Source organism: Apium graveolens, chromosome 7, assembly GCF_009905375.1.
Source record: "Apium graveolens cultivar Ventura chromosome 7, ASM990537v1, whole genome shotgun sequence".
In the NCBI taxonomy this organism is placed as follows: Eukaryota; Viridiplantae; Streptophyta; class Magnoliopsida; order Apiales; family Apiaceae; genus Apium; species Apium graveolens.
This window is the reverse complement of record NC_133653.1, coordinates 15,440,823-15,455,080: the sequence shown is the minus strand read 5'-3', so window position 1 is coordinate 15,455,080 and position 14,258 is coordinate 15,440,823. Positions and strand designations below refer to the sequence as shown.

The following is a 14,258-nucleotide window of genomic DNA, read 5'->3' as shown; positions in this document are numbered from 1 at the left end:
CCAGAGACTTATCAGAATGCATATGAAAAATCACCTGCTTTACCTCTATTTCTTCAACAGGTGACAGAAGAGCTTCATTCTGTACGTCTGAAATTTTTCTCCCAATGCAACTAATTACGGTTTGCCAGCTTGTTTCTGTTGCAGTGAATAGATTAGTGAAATAGTCTTCCATCATTCCTTGCAGACCTCCTTCCCAGTCTACTTGCTCTCCTCTGTCATTTAGCAAGAATTGAATCTGGTTATTTTTCCTTCTGGCTCGAGCTGTAGCATGAAAAAATTTACTGTTTTTATCCCCTTCCCTTAACCATAGTTGCTTCGACCTTTGTTTCCAGAAAATTTCTTGCTGGGTGAAAATTTCTGACAACTCTTTGTTGGCACATTGGTTTCTCTGAATTGCTTCTCTATCCCTTCGCCCTTTCGTGTTTCTTATGATCTTCTTACACTTGTCAATCCTCTTTTTAAAGTTTCCAGTGAAGTCTTGCCCCCAAGCTGACACAGCTTCCAGACATCTGCTTAATTTGACTTGTATAGCCTCATTCTGATTTCTCTGCCACGAATCTTCTACTATACACTTGCATACTGGTTCCCTAAGCCAAGCGTTCTCAAACTTTTGCTTTCTAATTCTTGGCGTTAGACTCGCAACAACTGGTTCCAACAATATAGGACTATGGTCTGAGGTTGACACCTCGAGATTGACTAACGTTGCGTCCTTAAAAAAATTCAACCAAGAACTTGAAGCTACAGCTCTGTCTAATCTAATTTTAACCCAACTGTCTGTGCCATGCCCCCTTTCCCACGTGAATGGATAGCCTTGTAATTCCATATCATGTAGATCACATTCATCAAGAACTTCCTGAAACCCATTAATCAGCCATGACGGATACAACGGACCTCCTCTTTTGTCAGCTTGCCCTAAGACATTGTTCATGTCACCAATTAATATCCAGGGGAGCTGCATTTGCGTATACAAATGTCTAATGAGATCCCAAGTAGACCTCCGATTCGACCTTTTAGGTTCACCGTATAATCCCGTTAATCTAAAGGGGGGCCAACCCTGAATGTTTACAACCACGTCAATGTGGTTATTACTATATGATTGTAAGGTGATCTCCTCTTTGCTTCTCCAGAACATAGCTAAGCCACCTCCCTGGCCTTGACAATCGACTGCAAACGCTCCTTCAAACCTTATTTGCTTTCTTACATTTTCTACCTTTTCTTTTTTGCACAACGTTTCGCTAAGGAATATAATACTGGGCTTCTTTTGGATCAATTGATCCTTTAGGAATTGTAAAGCCCACGGGGTGTCAAGCCCGTGGCAATTCCAGCTAAAAGTCGTCATAATCCTAGGCGGGCCCGATTTTCAGAACCCGCCACAAATCCGTTTTTTGGCCCAATATTAAGTCCATCCTGGTCCATGCTGTCATTGTCCGATACTTGCTCAATTTCTGTATTTATTCCCATGATATCCTCTCCCTCACAATCTGTTCTTCTTTTTTTATTTTCTAAAATAATACTTTTGATACCTGTATTATTTTTCCCTCCCTCTGCATTATCTCCACTATTTGAATTCCCTGATTTGTTGCCCATCGTATCGCTCTGTTGCAATCCCATCCCTATTATTTTGCTTCCCTTATCATTCCCCGTAATTTCAGGGCTTACCATCTCAGTACGAACAAACTTCTCCGGTGCCGGATTATCGACTGAAGACCTTGATGATTCCGTCATACCTTCCCCACCAGTTCTCAACCATTTCGAGCCTATCAAATTGTTTTGTCTTCTTGGTTGAGCCCTCATCCAAACACCATATGGCCTAGTCAATTCGTTTTCTGGTGTGTCAAAGATCTTGCTGCAGAACTTTTCTCCATGCCCGATGATTCCACATATGAAACAGAATGTCGGGACGTTTTCGTACTTGAAAGTAATCCAACTCCATTCATTTCCAGACTTACGAACTTTCATTCTCCTCCTTAATGGTTTCTTAATATCAATGGTAACCCTTATACGCATGTATTCTCTCCATATACCTTTGAAGTTGCTTGGGCAAGAGCAAATATGCCTTCCTACTTGGTTTCCAATCTCCTGCAGTACCTTCTCCGATATAAAACCTGGCTGCATATCATGTATTTGAACCCATAGATCGATTGTATCCAAGGGAGCACACCGAGGATTCATGTTATCAGGCATTCGTCCTATCAACAACACTTTCCGGTTAAAGGACCATGGACTTCCTTCTATTACTCTATTCAGATCAATTACATGATAGAATTGGAACAAGAACAAGTTGGCCTCCACAGTCTTAATATATACTCCCTTACCTGGCTTCCATAACGTTGCCAGAGTATGTTGCATTGCTGTGAAGTCAAAGATCCCTTCTGTTAAAAATTTCCCCACCAGACACAACTTTGGATCCCCCATTTGTTCTGTGGGCGTAACATCTCCGCCGTCTTCCAACGATATGCCTCCAACATCGTCTTCATCTAAACTAATTTCGTACATTGCCTGTGTAATATTCTCCATGGGATTCATTTACGAAAAAATAGACTCAAAAGATGTAACTAAGGATTAAAAACTGCAAAGATAAACTGAGGAAACACGACTTAAAACTCCCAGACGGATTCAAAACATGGCAAAAGCCAAGACCTTTAAACCATGGCAAAAGCCAAGACCTTTAAACCATGGCAAAAGCCAAGACCATTTCACTAGAAGTGCATTTAACGGTAACAAGAGATTAAACAAGGAATAATGAGAAGAATGGATGAGGAAGAATACTAGTTACTATCATAGTTATATTTTTTTTCTTTTTAAAAAATTCAAGTATCCTTATTTAAGAATCTAGAAAATAATTGTTGTTAGGTTCGGTTAAAAAAAAAATTGTTGTTAGGCCAATACACCTTTTAGTCAGCAGTGAGTCATCTGCTGACGGTAAGTTTCTTCATTTATATTTATTGAATTAAATTAAATTTCAATATTTCCATTTACATGGCAACCCGGGCCAGATTTATTTGTTTAAATTATGTTATCAGTTTCAAATGTTCAAATGATGTCATGTGATATGCCAATGTGGACGGAATACAATAACACTTTTTGTATTTAATCAGTAAAAAAATAATAGTAACACCTGGATTTTCGAAACGCGTTTTTTATATTGGTGTTTCACACCGGCTGACAGGTTTGATTGTTTGAATGACATTCTTAAAAGCAAGTATGACCTGAATGTTAAGCATGTAAATATGCTCTCTTTTTTTGGTGATAATGCTGCCTACCTGCATGCTTGTACAAGTTCTTTCTTTAAGGAAAAAAGTCTGCCATGCACATGGCCTAGATGCTTAACTTATTCTTTCACCAATTCATACAACTCATCCAAGTTGTGTGTATTTCCATCCTCTTTTTAGTTCAAGTGTGTGCATTCATGAGTGAATTATTTGGTGTATTTTATGTAATATAGGAGATACATGTTGGTGTTTGACGCGATAGTCAAGTATGTACTTGTTGCGGTTTGGTTAGAGGTTTAATTTGTAAAACAACTTTGAATAAAACTAAGGTTAATAATGTGTAGGTGTACGGAAATCTTGTGTAATAAGTATGAAATTCACAATACTTACATTCCAAATATTGTCAATAATGATACAATCCAAATGGAGAAAACTCAAAAATAAACACTCAAAACCCTTCACACTAGATTGTGATAAACAAGACTGTCTTACACATGTTAAACATCTAAGTTAGAAAACTGAAACAATCATTTAGTAATTGACATGCAGATGAAAGGGCTGGACCAAATTCCCCTGTTCTCTCTTCCTATCTCTGAAGTTGTGTTCCTTTCACAGCCTGTTGAAAAGTAATGGAAATAATGGATAGCAGCAAGAAGATGTTGTGGTCACTAAGAAATGAAAGCCATGACCACTAAACCAAACACATGGCCTTGTCCCCATTTCCCAGCCCACTTTGCACATGCCTTGTGTCCTCTCTTATACTTTTCCTCCATTCTTAACTTCAATCTCAAGAACTTAATAATTTAACAAACACTCTCACACAGTTATTTAAAATGTGTTGTTAGAGATCAAATCAGCTATTATGTTACACTATCCATTATAATTAATAGCATGTTGTTCGTCATAATCTTATAGAGCGGGCGCTACGGATGCGCCAGTCTGAGAGGCCAATGCAAGGCACTGAAGGTGCTGTGGACAGGTGGTTAAGTGATCGTTTGTAAGGCCAGCTGCTTGCATGAAGGAATGTATGACAGTTGGTCCGACTAGCCTGAATCCTTTCTTAACCATGTCTTTGCTTATGCCTTCTGATTTCGATGTCTTGACAGGCATTTTGTGGCTTGATTTGTATTGCGTCACAATTGGCTTGTAGTTTACAAATCCCCACAAATACTTGTCAAACGATCCGAAATCTTTCTTGATCTGTACGTGAATTAAAAGAATAGACAACATTAGTGTCGCGTTTGATTGCGGATAAAATTTCAGTATCTTAAACAAGATAAAATCAAGTACCTGGAGAATTCGGATAGAATTGTCCACAATCCCCCTAACTTGGCTCAAGGCTATAGAATACTTGGTACTAATTGATGTAATTTTCTTCTCTGAGTATTTGGAGACAGTTTCTGCATCAAATTCTGAGAAAGCATCCCTGATAATATATGAAAAACAATAAAATTGTTAATAATAAGAACCTGAATTGTGTAAAGATTAGATAAAAAAAGTTCTCTAAAATTTTTGAATGCAAATTTTACACGCACCTGAATTCTTGTCTTTTCTTTAAAACTGAAGTCCAATCTGATCCAACTTGTGCACCAGTTAATACTAACAATTCAAACAACAGCCTGCATAACATATAATATCGTATCAGCTCCTAAACTCAAAAATTGCTCAATATGGAACAAATATGCAAATTGCAAATTCGAAAGATTGCAAGATATGAATAATTACCTGTCGTCGTGAGCAGGAACACCCCATTCTTCATCATGGTAAGCAACATAGATAGGGTCTGCAAGAGCAAAATAATGAGCAATCTAGGGAAAAATATGATACTTAAAGAGTCAAGACTAAGAAACCAAAAAAGCTTGTTATTAAGTAATTTTCGATATATTTTGATTGATAGTCATTCATACCAGAATTAGACGTAATAAAGCTGCATCTTTTTTCCTCTGCAGCAGTTGTTGTAGCATCATCAAGCGGAACTACTGCGGGTTCAAACCTTGCAGACTTGGTTCTTCCATAATGAGCAATTTTTGATTTCCTCTGCACTTGCATATTTGCAACTTGTTCCCTCCTTGCTGCAGCAATGCTTCCAGGAGCTTCTACTATGGATGAAGATGAGTAATTTAATGTAGTTGTGTCCACAGAAGGTGCAATTTTTTTCGACTTTTTTACTGGTGTCACAACTTTGCTAGTGCTTCTTGGTGTCAACACTAGCTTCTCAGTACTAGAACTAATTCCATTTGGATCATTCCCTCGCTTAATCGCTGGCTGTCGTGGAGATTTTTGCTTAGGAGATATAGGGGGTGTGATTACCGAAGGCCTAAGTTTGGGACTGCCATTAGTAGTACTGGAAATGGTACTAATTTTTGATGGTATAGGTTGGATCTTTGGTGGTGTAGTGACAGATTTTGCAGGGTTTTTCTTTAGCGAATTGCGACGTTCTATCAGTGGAACTCTGTTGCAAGTAGGCTGGAGAACAGGGCGTCCATTGATATCATAAGAACCAGTTTCTTGATGTTTTAACTTGGAAGAACACATTTTCAAGTTTTGAGTTTATTGTTGAAGTTCAAATGATTGTTTGTTCTGAAAAAAAAAATGAGAGAAAGGGTGAAGGAATGTTGAAGAGTTATGAGAAGGAAATGAATACAAGTGGAATATGTAAATGATTTGAGAAGAGGTTGGAGGAAAGATATGGGGATTAAGTGGTATTTAAAGGGAATGTGGTGGGGTTGGGTCAGCAATGTTGTAACATGAAGGGTTGGAGTCTGCCATACATCCCATTGTTTAGGGCATTATTTTTTTAATTAATGTGACCATATGAGAATGACACCAACTCCCCTACTTCCCCCTTACCTGAGGTTATGGGTTCAGGTCAGAATCTTGTACACATTACATGTTTCATGTATGGAGATATACTCGTCTTCGTCTCAAAATACTAGTCCCTCTTTCCTTACTGTTGCATTAAAAATAAGAAAACGCATTAACCATCATGTAAATATGCATCGTTCTTTGGTTGTTCAGCTACAAAAAAACGTATAATTTTGACACCACACTACAAGAAACAGGTCTTTTTCGAGCTTGAGCTTGACAAGCAAACGCGACTTACCTTTGCATATTTTATCCTTTTCTACGAGGAACGAGCAAAAAATGCCAACTTTGTAATTGATTGGAAATGGGAGCGGCTAGGTAGTGTCACTGCCAATAAGCCAGCCCATTATTCCAATGACCCCTTATTTTGATGTCCTAGTTACTTTTACTGTTGCAGCTGGAGTGAGTGAGAAGGTTTGAGGGCCAGGAAGACCAATGATTCCTCTTCCTTTAGAGCTGTTTTCTAATTCTATCTCTCTGTCCTTCAACTTTTCCAATATGCAAAATCAGGAAAAGAGTCATTAGTTAAAATTCCAGTTTAGTTAGTTGTTGGAACTAATCAGAATTAAAGTAATACCTAAAGGCTATAAAGACCTAGTTGACATTTTGGTTGATAATAAACTTAATTAATTTGGATATTAGAGAGTAAAATAAGTAATGGAGAAGAAAGGAATATGATTTCATTACTCAAAGAAAATCAAGAACTTGAACAGGAAGCAGTGCAGGAAAAAAGTAAATAAGTTTTCAGCTGCAAGCAAGATCTGACAAGCACCCAAGTATTAACACAAAAGGAGTATCTAACAAGGAAAACCATTTTTCAGGAAAATTATACAAAAGCAATAGAAATTCTTTTCTTTTATTTTTTTCATGCATGTGATCTATGTTATGGCCTTTTGGGAACACAAGGTTGAATCAACAAATTCTGAAAATGATCCCATATATGCACTCTTATGCATATGTTTTCTTTAACATTCAATCAAATGTTCAAACTTGTAATTTAACGGATAACAAATAGACACTTGTTTGTATGTAATGAACTCATTTGCCAGTAAAATTTCATTACTTCACATACAGAAAACTCACTGTAATTGAGTAGGTAATACTTTGGCCACTTTTTAGTTTTTGTCATTTCATTTCAAAGTTTCAACTGCCTTGATTGTGCTGAATACATAAACTTTACAAACTTCTTGACATGAGAAGCAAGAAGATGAATGGAAAATTCTTCATTGATCTTTCACACTAAGTAAAATAATATGTATGCATCACCAAAAGGGTAGCAGTTTCTTTATCTGCAAACGTTATAATACACCAAAAGCAAATGCTGAACATCCATTTGTTATTTGCTAAAGACAAAAAGAAAATTTACCCAGAAGGCCACAAACAATGTAAATTAGCATACATCACTAAAGACAGTGGCGGATTCACAAGGGGGCTCAAAGCCCTCGAGCCCCCTTCTGAATCGGCCACCTCGAGTAATTAAAGCTACAACTTACAATCTTTAACAAGCTGTCAGTGAATCCAAAGTTAGTACACCAAATTTAAATAGTTAAAAAGAGTTGGTAAAATTTTGTCCAAGTGGATCAAGATAGATGCAATAAATATAAAATTACAGATACAACAAGTTTAGAAGCCGTGTGCAAGAATCATTAGGAAGTATCCTCAGAATAAATGAATGAATACAAGTTTAATTTACTTGGCCTAAAATGAAACAGAAGAAACATCCCATGTGTTCATCCGACATATTTGCATCAATAATTCCAAGCATTTCTTAGACATAACTTAGGGAAACACATGATTGATTAGTCTATTTATTACTTTTTCTCTCTTATCGATTTGACTTGATCTTTAACCAACAACTTATCCTACTTAAACCAAACACATTAGTTGGAATATAAGTGTGTTCGTTTAAAATTTTGCAATTTACTGCAGGAAAAAAGTTAGGTTAGTTCAATAAGAGGTTGGTTTTCTCAACCTGCAGGTTCACATTTTTCCTATTAATAAAGGATTCTTGGTTTCTCAAAGGCGACGTGTGAGTATTTTAGTGAATATCTCGAGAAATTTTCATAGATCGATGAATCGAGTCTCAGTAGAAAAAATAAGCGTCAAATATTTAAATTACTAATGTTATATTCTCTTGGTGTCAATAATAATCTTGTTCCTCCTTGTGTTTGTTCATGTGATCTCTACCATGTGCAATGGTTGATTAAAATGTGCACGTAGCTACGTACGAAAGAACTATCCATTATTCATAATCTGGATCATTTCTCATCATTTTTCTCTACTTTATTTTTATCCAGTTTCTGGCTTGGCATTTATAAAAAAAAATCTAGTTTTATAAACATTATTGATTCAAATGATTTCTGCAATATAAGAGAGAGTACAATCTTTATGAACTATGTACGGAATCACTGATTGATGAGCATCACTCAATCTAAGTTTTTGTTTGAGACTTAAAAATATTGCCCTTATAAGTTATGATTATACAACCAACAAAACACAAAACTAGTCCTTATGAGTTTATGATTATACGAAGAAAAAACATACTGCCTCTAAGATTTGTTGGTATAGGTACATGTCTGGTTATGTTTGTTCAATTGTACGATTCAGGCGGAGTCGGGAGTGTTGAAAAGTATAAGATTATGTTGGACGAATCTTTAGTCCCCTCCTGGTATATTGAAAAATTACAGAATGTAATGAGAAAATGTGTAATAAAAAGGACCTCCAGCAATCCTGACCACAGAAACTAGCTATAAGCTAAAAGCGCATACAATTCTGTCTTATTGTCTCTAAGGGCATCTAGTTTCAGGATAGAGAGAGGAGATGGACCAACTTGTTCATTGTTTACATTCAATTCAATCATATACATGCAATGTACATATAGCAACCATTTAATTCTTGGGGCACCCTTTCTATCTGTAGCATGAAAATTCATCAGCTTAAGGGTAACCATCTCCAGTAACATCAAATGTGGATCCACATTTTAAATATTTCCGGTACACCTCGACAAAATTTGCAGGATTATGAATGACTCATCTCAAGAAACAGGTATGCACAGCTACAGCCTAGAAATGAGTTTGTGTCATACGTGTAACTGATATATCAGTGAGTTGATCCAGCTTAGTGTTACACAAAAATGCAACGAATTTTTAAATGTAGTATAAAAATGAATTAAGCTATTCATGATGGAAAATTAATTAATTTGGTTATGTATGACTAATTTTTTAACATGATAACATAAAGAATCACATGTATAATTAAAGGAACAACGGTTAGGTATTTTATCACATGGGATGAGCGAAAATTGGTATCAGCTTTTTAACGTATCAAATTATTATCAGCCTAAAGGAAACGAACAAGTTTTATGTAAACCCATTAGGTCGGTTAGGTCTTTTATCATTTCAGATCAGCAAGAATTTGTATCCGCTTTGTAAAGGATCATATTATTATGAGATCAGATCTACGGTCTATTGACGAGCCTAAAGGAGACGAACATGTTTTAAGTTTGAGCATACATTGCAAATTTGCCATATTCTTTAGGAAAACAATTTTGAAAGATGATCGCTGTCATTAAAAAAATTATAGTCGAAATGAAAAATGAAAAATGGAAAATAAAGCCTTCACTTCTCTTTTATGTCTTCCATTAATAATCTACTTTCCCCGGTCGATTTCTCTATAGTTGAATAGAAGTCTGGAATCTGGGGTAACTTACTGGTGTCAGGCTCACTTCATTTAGAAGACCCTCATGGCGGGGCTAGGTGTAGGCTCATCATCGATCATGAGCTTGTTGGCCGAGTCATAAGGTTTTGACAGAACATGATCACCTCAACCCGCACCCACATTAAGCACAAGTTAAAGCGTTGTGAGATTTTGGGCATGGCACGTAGCATTGCTCATTAATAAAGATGTAATTAGGCTTTCTATTGAATAACAAGCATGCCAACTTCTAAGGATAAAGGATAGCTGCGGAATCCAAATTGCACATGCATTCAAGATCATATTGTCCTTCCACTTATTAAGCCATCCAACTTGATCTAAGATATAGGAAGATCAAGTTTCATCTGCTTTGGTGTGCCCTTGGCCCTTGGGCACACATTAGAAAGACCGTATCAGCAAACCATGTAATTTTTTTTGTCCAGCTGTGTTGTTTTATGGGGCCAAGATAAAATCTTCGAAATTCTGACCAAGGGATTGGTTTTGTTTATGATATATTGCATTTTCCAATTAGTCTTGCTTCAAATACCTAGGAAATGCAACTTTGTAAAAATATTTTCTCTTTAGTTTCAGATTCCATGTGGAACTTAGCAAAACTGAACCTAATGTGCCATGCTCTGTCGCTCATCAAACCGTTTATGAAAAAGAAGAGTCTCCTTTCTTTTTTTTATATGTTTACATCAGAAACCTTTGGCCGATTACATTATTTGTGAGAGAATTTTATTGCATTTACAAGAATAAACAATATGCATATTTTCCATACCAGCTTTCAACTGCCAATAACAGAGGTGCATATTTAAAATATATTCATTGGTCGATTATGTAATGACACTTCGTAAGAAAAAAGGAAAAAAGGTCTTTTAAGTTAGTGGAGAATAAGTATTCATGCCAGCGATGAATAAACTGAAAAAGGCCATTGCTCGTCTCATATTTAATATAATCATATGATCTTACAGAGCTGCTACAGGTGTGCCAGTGTGAGATGCCAATGCAAGGCACTGGAGATGCTGCGGGCAGGTCGTTAGGTGATCATTTGTTAAGCCAGCCGCTTGCATGAAGGAATGTATGACAGTTGGTCCGACTAGCCTGAAACCTTTTCTTACCATGTCTTTGCTTATGGTTTCTGCTTTTGATGTCTTGACAGGCATTTTATGGCTTGATTTGTATCGAGTTACGATTGGTTTGTGATTGACAAATCCCCATAAGTACTTGTCAAATGATCCGAAATCTTTCTTTATCTGTGCACAAATTAAATTTCTTGCTAAGTACCAAAAAATAATAATACAGCACTAGTGTCTGATTGCATATGATAAGAGATGATCAAGTACCTGGAGTATTCGGATAGCATTGTCCACAATCCCTCTAATTTGGCTCACCCCTATGGAATATTTAGTACTCATTAATGTTATCTTCTTCTCGGAAAATTTTGAGACAGTTTCTGCATCAAATTCGGAGAAAGCATCCCTGAAAACATAAAAAAAAATATAAAAACAATATTCTAATTAGCACAACATGATTTTTGCAAAGCTTAGTTTTTTTTCCCCAAGATTTGAGAATGCATAACACCCACCTGAATTCTTTCCTTTTCTTTAACACTGACGTCCAGTCTGATCCAACTTGCGCACCAGTTAATACTAACAATTCAAACAGCAGCCTGCATAGCATAAACATATCAGCTCTTGGCATCAATAAATTCAAGGACAAGAGGCATATGTCTTTTGTGTATATGTGTGTTTCAAAACAAAGAAAGAAATAGGGATATTTACCTGTCGTCGTGAGCAGGAACGCCCCATTCTTCATCATGGTAAGCGACATATATAGGGTCTGCAAGAGCAACACAATGAGCTCAATAGGGAAAAATATATGAAATACTGAAATGTAATATTAGATAGACAAAAAACTAGTTATTTTAATTATTTTTGGCAGTTATAAATTAAAAGTTATCTGTACCAGAATTAGACGTAATAAAGCTGCATCTTTTTTCTTCTGGAGTAGTTTCTGTAGCACCAAGGGGTAATATTGCAGGTTCAAACCTTGCAGACTTTGTTCTACCATAATGAGCAATTTTCAATTTCCTCTGCACTTGCAAATTTGCAACTTGTTCCCTCCTTGCTGCAGCAATACTTCCAGGAGCCTCTACTATGGATGAAGATAAGTAATCTAATGTAGTAGTGTCCACAAAAGGTGCACTTGTTTTCGACTCTTTTACTGGTGTCACAACTTTTATAGTGCTTCTTGGTATCAACACTACCTTTTCAGTACTAGAACTTAATCCATTTGGATCATTCCCTTGCTTAATAACTGGCTGTCGTGGCGATTTTAGCTTAGGAGATATAGGTGGGGTGATTAATGAAGGCCTAAGTTTAGGACTAACATTAGTAGTAGTTATGGTGGTACCAGGTTGTATCCTTGATGTAATAACAGATTTTATAAAGTGTTTCTTTACCAAATTGCGACGTTCTAACAGTGGAACTCTGTTGCAAGTTGGCTGGAGAACAGGGCGGCCGTTGATGTCATAAGAACTAGTTTCTTGAATTTTGAACTTGAATGAACACATTTTCAAGTTTTGAGCTTTTGTTGTTGTTAAAATAGTTGTTATGTGCTTTTGATAAAAATGAGAGACAAGAAGAAGGAATTTTGAAGAGCTATGAGAAGGAAATGAATGCAAGTGAAATGATTTGAAGACAGGTTGGGGGAAAGATAGGGCACTTAAATGGTATTTAAAGGGAATGTGGTGGGGTTTCTGCCATATTACCAATTGTTTAGGGTATCATCTTTTAATTTTAGTGACCATATGAGAATGACAGTAGTTCCCTTAGAGCTAGTCCAATGCTAAAGCTAAAATCAAGTTGAATTCGAGGGGTTTACCATATTTCTTCTATCGATTCTTCATGAGGTGTCCTCGTCGATTTCTTAACTGTCCACTAAATCAAGTTGAAATGGGAGCGGCTAGGTGGTGTCACTGCCATTTTAATTATTGCAGCTGGAGAAAGTGAAAAGAATTGAGTCTCCCGGGGCCAGGATGAAAATGATTCCTCTTCCTTTAAACTGTTATCTTATTCTATCTCTCTGTCCCTTAACTTTTTCAATATGCAAGATCAAGAAAGAATCAGTAGTTCGAATTCCAGTTTAGTTAGTTGTTGTAACTAACCAAATATAAAGCAAGAATACCAAAGGCTCAAGGCTGTACTAGTTATAAAATTAAAGAATCTGATTATAAGTGGTAGTTTAAGGGAGAAGAAAGAGATATGATTTGAATATTCAATGCAAATCAAGAAGTTGAACGGCATCCTTCTTAACTTCCGAGACAGGGCCGGCCCTATGTATTTGGGTGCCCCATGCGGGATTCAAAAATGGTGCCACATATGCATAATCAAAAAATCACAATAAAATATATTCATTGTATAAAAGAAATTTATTTTGAATCTAAAGTAGCAAGTGAATATAATGAATTTCTTGTACGCTAAATATCCAAGTTTTCAACCTCCTGCAATAATCTCCTGCAACACTGATGTAGTATCATGAATATAGAACAGTCATCATTACTAGTACACAACAATGTCAAAATAAAGTTATAAAAATGAGTTTACCTTTATTGATTTTAAAACTTTTTTCTAGGCTTTTGAGATGTGAATCTCTCTATGATTTTGCTATAATCTAGAGAACTTGTCAGCTCACTTTCAATACACAATAAAGCCAATTCATTAAGTCTATATTGAGACATCGAAGAGCGGAGATAAGATTTGATCAGTTTCAATCTAGAAAATGTCATTTCCGCCTCTACTACTGTAACAGGAATGGTCACAACGATTCTATAAGCTATCCAAGCATTTCGATAATTTATTTGTCTTGAACTAGAACTTAAATAATTAAGCACATCTATTGTCTTTGTTATCTCATCGGGTATTACCATTCGAAGCACTAATAACTCGTTAAACAACTCTGCGCAAACAATATCATATCGCATATCATGTCTAAGAAATCTCTCAAGCTTCCGCCGCTTTCAATTTCTTTTGCCTTTTTTATGCCCCGATAACTGGTTAAGCTTCATTTTCAAATTATCTAGTCATCAAACAAAATAATACAATTAATTTTAGTCACCAATCCTAAATCAGTAAATCACAAAAGACAAACTACTTTTTACAAAAACAAATCTCAATTATTCTCTAATTATTCACATCAAATCCTTAAATTGAAAAATAATAATAAACAAATAGTAAATTACAATATTATTAAAAAAGTAATTAGAATAGAAATCTTTAAACCATACCTGTGTTATAATTGCTGAATTGCAAAGCACACATGATCCGATATTCACGATGAGTCGATGACTTCCTGTGTTTTGTTAATTGATATTCAGAATGAACAGAGAACAATCTGTGTTCTGTATTTTATTCGGTAGCTAAGCAGAGGGAAGGAGAGAGTTTTGTACTTTTGTTATATGACTTCATCTGCCCATCTGGGGTAATG

The 14,258-nt window shown here is 36.1% G+C and overlaps 2 protein-coding genes across 2 annotated transcripts; both read right to left on the bottom strand.

Annotated features, from left to right (window-relative positions):
- Positions 1–3,579: 3,579 nt before the first annotated feature.
- LOC141671894 (uncharacterized) lies at positions 3,580–5,899 on the bottom strand. The gene is made up of 5 exons (XM_074478325.1): positions 5,120–5,899; positions 4,938–4,995; positions 4,748–4,831; positions 4,503–4,638; positions 3,580–4,412 (listed from the first exon to the last, which is right to left on the bottom strand). The coding sequence occupies exons 1-5, from the start codon at positions 5,745–5,747 to the stop codon at positions 4,122–4,124; spliced, it is 1,197 nt and encodes a 398-aa protein (XP_074334426.1). The 5' UTR covers positions 5,748–5,899; the 3' UTR covers positions 3,580–4,121.
- A 4,682-nt stretch (positions 5,900–10,581) lies between these two features.
- On the bottom strand, positions 10,582–12,795 carry LOC141675309 (uncharacterized). Its single transcript, XM_074482027.1, has 5 exons — positions 11,739–12,795; positions 11,555–11,612; positions 11,359–11,442; positions 11,117–11,252; positions 10,582–11,026 (listed from the first exon to the last, which is right to left on the bottom strand). Exons 1-5 carry the CDS (start codon positions 12,343–12,345, stop codon positions 10,739–10,741), a joined length of 1,173 nt encoding a protein of 390 aa, XP_074338128.1. The 5' UTR covers positions 12,346–12,795; the 3' UTR covers positions 10,582–10,738.
- Positions 12,796–14,258: the final 1,463 nt, after the last annotated feature.